Source organism: Rhincodon typus, chromosome 13 (assembly GCF_021869965.1).
Source record: "Rhincodon typus isolate 14 chromosome 13, sRhiTyp1.1, whole genome shotgun sequence".
Taxonomy (NCBI): Eukaryota; Metazoa; Chordata; class Chondrichthyes; order Orectolobiformes; family Rhincodontidae; genus Rhincodon; species Rhincodon typus.
This window is the reverse complement of record NC_063344.1, coordinates 14296358-14308561: the sequence shown is the minus strand read 5'-3', so window position 1 is coordinate 14308561 and position 12204 is coordinate 14296358. Positions and strand designations below refer to the sequence as shown.

The 12204-nt window shown below is 43.6% G+C and overlaps 1 protein-coding gene across 1 annotated transcript in view; it reads right to left on the bottom strand.

Annotated features, from left to right (window-relative positions):
* Positions 1–12204, bottom strand: part of LOC109914594 (rho guanine nucleotide exchange factor 26) — a 178289-nt gene that overhangs the window by 15519 nt on the left and 150566 nt on the right. Inside the window, exon 12 of the mRNA XM_048604693.1 lies at positions 7819–8028. Within this exon, the coding sequence (XP_048460650.1) occupies positions 7819–8028 (210 nt within the window). The remainder of the gene's footprint in view (positions 1–7818; positions 8029–12204) is intronic.

Below are 12204 nucleotides of genomic sequence, written 5' to 3'. Positions count from 1 at the left end.
TAAGAGCACGCTGTCAGAGCCCAAGACAAACAGGGAGAAGCCTGTTTGTGTTACATGAGAATTTACAGACGGAAATAGTACAATAGGTTACGAATTCTGGGCTGTAAGGTCCTTTGCCTCTGGTTTGGCTGTCACCGTAGTGTTTTATTTTACTGTTTCCAGGTGTCCCTGGCAGCTGCCTGAGCATGGGACAATAAAGAATCCTGTACCAGATTGGGGCCTCCTCTTCAATATTCATCAGAAACTAGGTGGAGATTGTGTGGGCACAAAGGTCTTTGTTAAGAAATGTGTTATGTCTCACGCTTAGTGTCACGGTAAATCTTTTAAATCACACTGCGCGTCAGTACATCCTCAGGTCACATGCGGGCATCATATCGTGAGCATATCTCTTAAAGGCATGAGATATAACACAAGAAGCCGAATTATAAGCTCAAAGGGACCACTAGAGACCAAATTAACAGGCAAGTAAGTTCATTTTAATTTATCATTAACATGGAGCTGCAGGAAACAACTGCAGGCCTTAACTCTGCAAGGTGTGTGATGACCTGCCTCCAAAGACTGGGCATTTTCTAAAATCAGGCCACACACTGAGATAGAGTCATAGAGCTGTACAGCAACTCGGTCCAACTCTTCCATGCCAACCAGATATCCTAAATTAATCTAGTTCCATTTACCAGCATTTAGCCCATATCCTTCTAGACCTTTCCTAGTCAAAACGTTTTGAGAAGATTTGTACCTTGGGTTGTGGATGAGGTTGTAGACTTGCTCGCCGAGCCGGTGTGTTTGATTGCAGACGTTTCGTCACCCTGCTAGGTAACATCGTCAGCGCGCCTCCAGTGAAGCATCGGTGTTCTGTCCTGCTTGTTATTTATATGTCTTGGTTTATTGGGGTGTTTGGTACCACTGCCGGATCTGTTTCTCAGTTTTTTGTATATCAGGTCCAGTTCAATATATTTGTTGATGCAGTTTTGGTTGGAATGCCAGACCTCCAGGAATTCCCTGGTATGTCTCTGTTTGACTTGTGCCGTCATGGATGTGTTGTCCCAGTCGAATTCGTGTCCTTCTTTGTCCCTGTGTATTGAGACCAGTGAGAATTGGTCATGTCTCTTGGTGGCTGGTTGGTATTCATGTATCCTTATTGTCAGTTTTCTTCCAGCTTGGCCAATGTAATGTTTTATAGAGTCCTTGCATGGTACTTTGTATATTATGTTGGTTTTATTGGTTGTGGGTATGGGATCCTTTAGGTTCATTGGCAGCTGTTGAAGGGTGGTTGTTGGTTTGTGGGCTACCCTGATACCTAAGGGTCTGAGTGGTCTTGGGGTCATCTCTGATATATGATAGGGTGACTAGCGTGTCTGGCCATGTTGTGTCTTGTTGTGGTATGTCACGGAAGTAACGGCAGATTGTGCTTTTTGACTATCTATTCCTTTTAAAAACTCCGTATAAGTGCTCCTGTTCTGCTTTGCATAGTTCTGGGTTGCTGTAGTGTGTTGTGGCCCGTTTGAATAACATTCTGATGCAGCTCTGTTTATGTGTGCAGGGGTGGTTGCTGGTATAATTAATTATCTGGTCCGTATGGGTGGTCTTTCTGTATACGTTGGTCTGGAGTTCCCTGTTGTTCTTATGTTCCACCATTACATCTAGGAAGGGCAGTCGGTTATTGTTCTCTTCTCCTTTTGTGAATTTTATTCCGGTGAGGATGTTGTTTATGTGTCATTGGATTTCTTCTAGTCTTGTGAGTTTGATAACCACAAAGATGCTATCTGCATAACGGACCCAGAGTTTGGGTTGGATAGTGGGGAGCACTGTCTGTTCTAATATCTGCATTACCATTTCTGCTATCAGTCCTGATATCGGGGATCCCATTGGTGTTCTGTTGATTTATTTGAATATACAATCATTGAAGGTGAAGTGGGTTGTGAGGTACAGATCCAGTAGTTTCACGGTGCTGTCCTTGTTGATGCTGTTGGTGTCATGGGGTGTCTGCCTTCCTGATTCATCCAGCGGTGTGGGAATTGTCTCTTTGACTAGGTCGATGTTTATGGATGTAAATAGTGCAGTTATGTCAAAGGATATCATTCTCTTCTATTCTCGTCTCCTTGATGACGTTCAGGAATTCTTGGGAGGAGGGGATGGAGTGGGTAGTGTTGTTAACTGAGTATTTCAGCTTCCATTGTAGTTCTTTGGATAGTCTATATGTTGGTGTGCCTTGGTAGTGAGACAATGAGTCTAAGGGGGACCCCTGGCTTATGTACCTTAGAAAGTCCATAGAAGTCTGCAATCAAACACATCGGCTCGGCAAGCAAGTCTACAACCTCACCCATCCAAATGCCTTCTAAATGTTGTAACTGTACCATCCTCCACCCCTTCCTCTGGCAGCTCATTCCATACATGCACCACCCTCCATGTGAAAAAGTAGCCCCTTAGATCCGTTTTAAATCTTTCCTCTCTCATCTTAAATCTATGCCCTCTAGTTTTGGAATCCCCTACCCTGGACAAAAGACCTTGGCTATTCACCCTATCCATGCTTCTCATGATCTTATAAACCTATATAAGGTCACCCCTCAGCCTCTGACACTCCAGAAAAATAGCCCCAGCCTATTGAGACTGTCTCTATAGCTCAAACCCTCCCACCCTAGCAACATCCTTGTAAATCTTTTCTGAACCCTTTCAAGTTTCACAACATCCTTCCTATAGCAGTGAGACTAAATTGCATGCAGTATTCCAAGAGTGGCTTAACCAATGTCCTGTACAGCAGCAAAATGATCTCCTAATTCCTATACTCAATGCACTGACCAATAAAGGCAAGCATACTAAATGCCTTCTTCACTATCCTATCTACCTGCAGCTCCACTTTCAAGGAACTATGAAGCTGTATTCCAAGGTCTCTTTGTTCAGCAACACTCCCCAAGACCCTACCATTAAGTGTATAAGTCCTGCCCTGATTTGTCTTTCCAAAGTGCAGCACCACACATTTATCTAAGTTAAACTCCATCTGCCACTCCTCAGCCCATCGGCCCATCTGATCAATGTCCCGTTGTTCTCTGATGTAACCTTCGCTGTCCACTACACCACTGATGATCAATTTCAGGGGAGCCCCTGTTCACACCTCTTCGGGTATGAGCCAGAGAGGCCAAGTAGAGTATGAGGGAGGGACCTCCTTTCAACCTACATCGCCTTCAAGCCAAAACCAATGTCACCCCATCCACAGTCATCGAGCACAGTACACGGATGATGCTTGCGTGCATGCAAACTCAGAGGATGAACTCCACACCATTGTCAGCACCTTTATGGAGGCTTATGAGAGCATAGGTCTCACCTCAAACATCTGCAAGATGAAGAAGATCCTCCAATAACCTGGCCCGGCATTGCGGAGCAAACCCCCAATTAACAAGGTCCACGGGAGGCCTTACACAACGTTGGCCACTTCCGATACATCGGGAGTATCCTGGGGTCCAACGCAGCTAATGATGAAGAGATCCAGCTTCGCCTCCAGTGGCCGCCTGAGGAAATGGGTGTTTGAGGACGATAATATCGGATCCAACACCAGAACTGTTCTGGTTCCTGCCCACCTATATGGCTCTGGATCATGGACTGACTACAGCAGACACCTCAAGGCACTGAAGTGGTACCACCAGCGCTGTCTGTGCAAGATTTTGCAAACCCGCTGGGAAGACAGATGCACCAACACCAACGTTCCTGACCAGGCCAAAATCCCCAGTATCGAGGCACTGACCACCCTTGATAGGCTACGATGGGCTGGGCACGTTGTCCACATGACCGAGTCCCCAAGCAGGTGCTCTACTTCCAGCTTCGAAACGGCAGGCGAGCCCCAGGTGGACAGAGGAAACGTTTCAGTGATACCCTCAAGGCCTCACTGGGGGAGTGCGGCATTCCCACAGACACCTGGGAATCACTGGCCCAAGACCGTCCAAAGTGGAGGAGGGCGAGTGAACACCTCGAGATTTGTTGTTGGGAAAAAGCAGAAGCTGGGTGAAAACAGTGAAAGGAGTACACTGCCATACCAATGCCCCACACACCCCTTCCCATGACCACCTTCAGCCCTAAGTGTAACAGAGCCTGTGGTAGCTGCATTGGTCTGTACAACCACCTATGAACTTACCCTGGGAGAGGAAGAAAGTCATATTTGTCTGCGAGGGACCTCCAATAATGACCTCTTTGAGTGCTAACTATTTTTGGCCTGATCAGTTAATACTTGGAGCACTCTTACTGGAAAACAACTACATTAAGCACTTTCAAACTAACAGTTTCTCAATGAGAAAACTTCAAGTTTGCACTTACTAAGTGTAGCATAGTTCTTCGATTGGCCACCAGTTAGATTACAGCGAAAGCCAGTTTTGAATGGATTGCAGTTGTACTGCTCGACATGAGCGATAAAGACTTGGAAAATTGATCTGTGTCCTGTTTAACAAAGCTATTACAGTAAAGGGGAACTTCATTCAAACATGCTCACAGCTTCATTACAAATATCACAAGACCAAATTTCACCCTAAGGGCATAGTCTGAATTCAACCCTTCATTGCTTCATAAATGAACCATTTGAACAACTGATTAAACACGAAAGGTTTTTCTCTTATGTGTCAATGAGTCTCCCTGTCCTCTAGGAAAGGAAATTAAACGGGAAGTCTTCATTTCCATTGCTCTGCATCAAACAGTTGGATATTGTTGGGTTTTGAAGTCCACTGTCCAAGCCAGCAATTGGCTGCCCTTAGGAAACTGGGAAAATCCACAACAAAATGTTCATTTCCTGTGCTGTTGAAATGATAAGAATTGCAGCCTTGTGGCAGCTGAAGACAGCATTATTGTTATGCTCCTGCTCAGAGTCTGCTCCTAAAGCAATAGAACAGATAATCCCAGGCAGGGACCCCAAGTCCTAAACTTGTTTGCAGACTGCTCATATCTGTTACACCCGGGGCTGTGAGATAGACTGAGACAGGCCAGAAGGGTCCTCCGAACATGAGATGCCATGAAATGGAGATCAAGGTGGCATTGAAAATACAAGATGTGGCCAAGAATTCAGGGAAATTCAAAAGGCTGATCAGGATCACCAGATCCTTTCCATTGTCATAAACCCCCTTATTTATTGCCATGTAAAATAAATGAAAAAAACTTAATGTTTATCATTCATTTTCAGGAAATAGGTGTTGCTGGCAAAGCCAACATTTGCGGCCTATTCTGAACTGCTCTTGAGAAGGTGACCTTCCATTGTCTAGAATTTTACAACAAATAGACTTTACAATCCAACAAGCCTCTCCTAATGTCTAGACTCCTGTCCTAGCTTCTTCTCATTCTCCCTTGTTTTATCCTATCAGCACTCAGTGTGGTGATGGAACTCCAATTATGGTGTTGGGTGGGAGTTTGCAAGCTTTCAACCCAAGGAACAACCCGATTTGTGCCTGTATAAAAACCAAAAGAACTGCGGATGCTGGAAATCAGGAACAAAAACAGAAATTGTTGGAAAAGCTCAGCAGGTCCGGCAGCACCTGAGGACAGAAATCAGAGTTAATGTTTTGGGTCCAGTGACCCTTCCTCAGAACTGCAGAGATGTGCCTGTGTTGGGACAGTGTATGTATCAATGAAGCAGCAATATTCCCCTACACCTGCTGTTCTTCAGAAATTGGGAATGTGGTCCTCTGAAAGAGATACAATGGACACCTGACCCATTGCGACACTTGATCTCCTAATCTCTATCACCTCCTCCAGACCGATCACCCTCTGATACCTTTGTGCTCCTCCAATTCTGGGGTCTCAGCTATTCCGCAGTTTAATTGTCCTACCAGTGGTGGCCATGTCCTCAGCTACCTGAGCCCCTAAGGCTGTGGAGTCCTGTCTATATACACATCCCATCGATCTCCCTCTCTTAAAATCTACCTCTTTGACCAAGCCTTTAGTCATGCGGCCTAACATCACTTTATGTGGCTGGGTACCAGGTCTGGTTTAAGAATGTTACTTGCAAAATATCATGCGATGATGTCCCATGTCAAAGGTGCTACGTCATACACTGGACTTATTCCCCTTCTGAATAGGAATCCCATGTTGCTGGCAGGTAAACTTAACCCAGAGTGTGGCCCAGTCTGGCTTTTGATTCCTTTATCTTCCACTCCTGGATTTGTTGGTGTCTTTAGCCTATATGTACATTGTAGCAACAGTACCTGCACTGCTCACAAACTGTTGAACTCAGTAACAGCTGATTCCTTTGCCCTCTGCCCAAAAACTGTCAATGTTCATTCTATAAGGGGACACAGATGTTTGATGATGGATTTTAGACACACAGGCTTGCTCATTTTTTTTTAAATGACAGCTTATTGTGTAACCCCCAAAATATGGAAGTAAAGTCATCCCGAATGGATTTGATCCTCCAAATGCAACGTTTTTGCTGAACTTAAATTGATTCTGCTCATACTCTGAGAGGAGCTATTTGGCATTATAGAAGTACCTGATAACTCTCAACAGTACATCCCCTCTCTGTTAGATGGCCTATGGATTATAGGATAGAATCATTTTATAACTAGACTATTCAGCCCATCAGGCCCGTTCTGGCTCTTTGAGAGAGCTATCCATCAGTCTGTCTCTGCTGCTCTTTCATCATTGGGCTGTAAATACCTCCTTTTCAATTATCATTCATTTTCAGGAAATGTTGACAATTGATTTGTTTCCATCACTCCTTTCAGGGATTGCATTCTAGAGGATGGACCCTCACTGTAAAAGAAACTGTTTCCTCACCTTCAAATTGGTTTATTTTGCCAATTAGTGTAAATCTGTATCTTCTTTACCCTGCCATTCTTTCATTTTATGACAGCATCCAGGTTAGTGAGGTGGAAAGACCAAAGGTAGACTTCTAACCACTTTCCTATGTGAGTGTTCTGGAGGAGACGGAAAGAAGTTGCCATTCCAAAATTATGACCTTATCAGGTCCTAGCAGAAACCCTGTTGACTGAGGGTTCTGAGTCTTAAAGGAATGTGCCAGGGATCCTTGGAAATTTATTCAGTTACAGCCAGAAATATCTAGGCCCCATCTATCCTTCACTGGGAAGAGGCATTGTGAGTCTGTCTTATAGCTTGTTCCAATGAACCAGCCCCACATTTCTGTGACAGAATTGGTGGCCATCATTGACAAGGAAACATACTTGCACAGGGTGAGTGGGCCCATCCGCAGTATCATTTTCTGTCCCTCTATACAGTGCTGTCCTGCACTGCAACTTTTATTGTAACAGCATCTTTATCACAGTAAAACATCCCCAGAGTGTTCAACGAAACACTATCGAGGCTAAGCCAATTGAGGAAATATTCTGACATTATTATTTCTGGGAGGTAATAGAGTGTGGTAATGACACTGGTCTAGTAACACAGAAGTCCAGGCTAATTTCTGGGGACTTTGGGACAATTTGATTAAAAAAAAACATCTTTAAGCAGAAATTTAGCCGATTCACAACTCTGTGTTGATTGTCATAAAAACCCATCTGTTCATTAGTGTATTTTAGGGAAGTTAATCTGTTGTCCTTACCTGGTCTGATCTACATGTGATTCCAGACCCACAGCAATGAGGTTGACAACTGCCCTCTGAAATGGTCTGGGTAACCACTCAGTTAACAATAAATGCTCGCCCAGTCAGCAAACCCCACATCCCGTGAATGAATAATATTAAAAAAAAGGACCAAATGCTCGGTCAACAAGGTTTAATGGAAAGCCTCTTAAAGCCATTCAGCTGATGGAGGTGGGAGTGGGCATGGTCACAAAGGGACCTGAAAACCAGGATGGGGAAATTTGCAAACAAAAACCCGGAAGGGATTTACTTACGGTGACTCTGCTCCAAACACCATCACCACCTTCTCTCCGGCATGGTTACTGAGCATGGTGAGCCGAAAGAGGTGGTTGATGGAGCTCTGCCGGGAATATAACATGCCAGAAGCAGTCTTTATAGGAGACAGGTTCAGTTCTTCAGCGTCACAGGGTTCCACCTGGAGCTGGTCTGTCATGGCGTAATCAGTCACACTGTAGCTGTCCTCACTGGAACAACATAAAACACACAAAAAAATCATTACAGACAGCAAATAGCAACTTAACCTCAACTGGAACTTCTCCCTCCTCCTCCCCACCAAAACCCCACTCCTGTCGAATGATCTTGAATCCCATTGAGGTAGAAATTTCTAGTAACCAGCCACTTCCGGATAGCTCATTTCCAGTTTGATTTACAGCAAATGTTTTATTATCTGGCATCTATGGGAGCAGGAGTGTACCAATTGATCAAACATTCTGGTTGATCAAGAGGTCCACATAATCAATGTAAAGGAGAGAGGAGCAGAACGTTTTCAAGCTGGACTTGCCGAGAAGGGATGTGGTGAGTTAAATACTAGATAAAAACCAAAAGAACTGCGGATGCTGTAAATCAGAAACAAAAACAGAAATTGCTGGAAAAACTCAGCAGGTCTGGCAGCATCTGTGAAGAGAAATCAAAGTTAACGTTTCGGGTCCGGTGACCCTTCCTCAGAACTGAAACGTTAACTCTGTTTTCTCCTTCACAGATCCTGCCAGACCTGCTGAGCTTTTCCAGCAATTTCTGTTTTTGTTTCTGATTTCCAGCATCCACAGTTCTTTCGGTTTTTAATGAATGTAAAAACACACTAAATGATAGAAACGTAATGCCCAGGAGGAATACACATCACTGTTATACTTTATTTACAGCATCTATCACTTAAAAGCAATGCAACTTTGCTTTAAATAAATCTTACAGGCAGAGAGCCTTCTCACTTGCACCCTCAACTTACTTTCGGAGATCGAGATAATACAGTAAACTTCCAGTGTTTCAGAGATATGTTTTTGTGCTGGTTCATCGAGACTACCAGTTCCCAAGATGTCGGTTAAAACAAAGTTTGCTGTATTTGGGAAGACCCTCATCAATGGGTAAGATGCTTAAGGACTCACAACTCACCTCAAGGTTTTAGATCAGATCATAGAATCCCTACAATGTGGAAACAGGCCCTTCAGCCCAACAAATCCACACGGGCCCTCAGAGCATCCCACCCAGACCCATCCCCCTAATCTACACATCCCTGAACACTACGGGCAATTTAGCATGGCCAATCCACCAAACCTGCACATCTTTGGACTGTGGGAGGAAACCGGAGCACCAGAGGAAACCCACGCAGACATGGACAGAATGTGCAAACTCCACATAGATAGTCACCCAAGGGTGGAATCAAACCTAGGTCCCTGGCGCTGTGAGGCAGCAGTGTCACCATGCTGCCTGGGAGGTTGGGGGGGGATTACATTATGAGGGCCAGTTTGCCTAGATTAGCTTTGAGTGTGGCAGATCAAAAGGTGATTTAACAGAGATTTGTAAAGTGATTAAAGAGATACAGCAAATGCTATTTCCTCTGATGGTGGAGCCCAGAACGAGAGAACACAATCCTAAATTTAAAGCCAAGTTATTGCTGTGAAGGACTTCCTCACACAATGGGCATTGGCAAGCTGTTTAGGCTGGGGAAAAGAAATCAGAAACTTTCAAAACTGCAGTGATAGGTTTCTTTAGTAGATAGGGACGTTAAAGTGTAATGGAGCAAAGGGGAACAGATGGAGTGAAGAGGCAGAGTAGCCACAATCAAATGAATAGTAGTGCAGGCTTGAGAGGTTCATGCTGTTTCTGTGATAAAAGGTCACAACTAGAAACTCTAGTTCTCTCTTTACATGTCCTGTCCGACCTGTTTGAGTATTTGCAACACCTTTTGTTTTACATTTTGCCCTGCTCCAATGTCGCTGAACTGAAACATGGGTATTGTGTGGTTTTGCACCTTTCAAAGGACCACCATGAACCCCACGATGTGTTGATGTGCTGAGTATTTCCCTTGAGATGGCAAAATTGATGGACCCCCTCACTGGGTGTAACAAAGTCAGTGTGAATCAATAAATGCCAGTATGGTCCAAATGGGTCAAATGGTCTCTTTCAGTGCTGTAGTTATTCCATATAGTTTCACTTTGAGAGAACTGCAGTTTTAATCTCAAACCCTTGCCGAATGCTGGGCCTCTTTGGCCAATTAAGAATGACTTTAAGATAGCAGACCGTAAACAGACCCCTGTTGATTGAAAGCAGCTTGCATTCGTTGAGGGGGTTGGGCTGAGAGGGCTGTGTGCATTGCACTCTTGGGATTGTCTTTGTCTCTGGAAAATTCCAGATGAACAGCAGAAAGAGAATTAAGGGGTGTAAATGAAAATGTGTTATCTCTGTGGAAATGTTTATCTTTTACTGAGTGTTTGACAAGTCTTTCATTGCTGACAACCTGTTTCCTGAGGAATTACGAAAAGATTTGCATGTATGAAGGGATGAGTGAAGGTTGTACTTTTTTTTTACAAGTGTGGTATTGTTTGCAAAATGTACTATGGTCATTCCAAGTGGGGACAAGTTTGGGGCCAATAACTTCTCTTCTGGAGCCTTGGTCCAAATTTAGACCAGAATTTATCGGTTTGAGGGAACACCCTTCCGTAATAGCTCAACACAAATCGGGTTGGGTGCAGTTTAGATTGGCAGCAAAGTCAAGTCCAGTGCACAAAGCCAACAGCTCAAAAGCCAATGCAAATCTTTTTGCGGTAACTTGACAATCCAGGCAAGATGAACAGCCAATTAATCGTTCATCATTTGGGTCATCACCAGGCCATTTTGTTTGACTCTGCACATGTGGCTTCAGGATTGAGCTAGCATCGGACACTTCCATTATTTGGGACTGATGGACATCGGAAGGTTTTGGTTTGGATGACTATATAGGACACATTGGTTAGGCCATTTTTGGAATACTGCAATCAATTCTGGTCTCTGCTATAGGAAAGATCTCGTGAAACTTGAAAGAGTTCAGAAAAGATTTCCAAGGATGTTGCCAGGGTGGGAGGGTTTGAGCTATAGATGACACTAAATACGCTGGGGCTATTTTCCCTGAAGCGTTGGACGCTGAGGAGTGACCTTATAAAAGTTTATAAAATCATGAAGGGCATGGATAGGGTGAATAGTCAAGGTCTTTTCCCCAGAGTAGGGGAGTCCAGAACTAGACGGCATAGACTTAAGGTGAGAGGGGAAAGATTTAAAAGGGACCTATGGGGCAACTTTTTCATGCAGAAGGTGGTGCATGTATGGAACGAACTACCAGAGGAAGTGGTGGAGCCTGGTACAATTACAAGATTTAAAGGGCATTTGGATAGGTACATGAACAGGGAGGATTTAGAGGGATATAGGCCAAATGCTGGCAAATGAAAGTAGATTAATTTAGGATATCTGGTTGGCGTGGACAAGTTGGACCAAAGGGTCAGTTTCCATGCAGTACATCTTTATGACTGAGAAGAAAATACTGCGGTGGTCAACCAGACTATGAAGTCTTTTCAAACTGCATTCTGGGTTAATTGAAAAGAATTGATGTGAATATTGATTCAATCCACACTGTTAAAATACCTGGTCATGAGATGAATCTGAAAATTAAAGATATCTCAATTGTATTTCTTTTTCAAAAAAACAGCTCAATCAGCATCTGTGAAGATAACAACAGCAAGCCGCATTCATATAACACCTTTCACAACCTTCAGAATGTCCCGAAGTATTTCTCAGTCACTGATGTTTCATTTTAATTACTGTTGAAACATAAGAAACATGATGGACAACAACACAATGTGTCTAATTGTAATACAAATGCAATGTTTCCTGCTTTTAAGATTTTTTTGTAGAAAGGATTCAATATTGACTGAAGTTTTGAGTTGCTAATGTGTCTCAGTCTGACCTTCCAGTCTGGATTGTCCTTAAACCCATTACCAACCAATTAAATTCTAAATCCAATTGAGATATTGAACGATAAAATTGTTGCCGGCCTGATCTCTCAATTCCACTCTCTGTTAGAGGTTAAGAAGGAAAGATGCGGCATTTATATTGCCACTGTCACAGCCTCATGCTGTTCCAAATTGCTGGACAGCATGCAAATCAGTCTGAAATGTGGTCACTGTGATATGGGAAGAACTCATTTTTACATAATGCATTGGGCTATGGGGCAAGAGCAATAAGAGTGCCATAAATTGAAGGAGATAGTGATATGGGGTGATGTCAATGGCATAGTAATCCAGAGGCCCAAACTAATGCTCTGAGGACATTGTTCAAATCCCTCCATGGCAGTTGGTGGAATTTACTTCAGTTTAATGTAGAAGTGATAGCTAGAC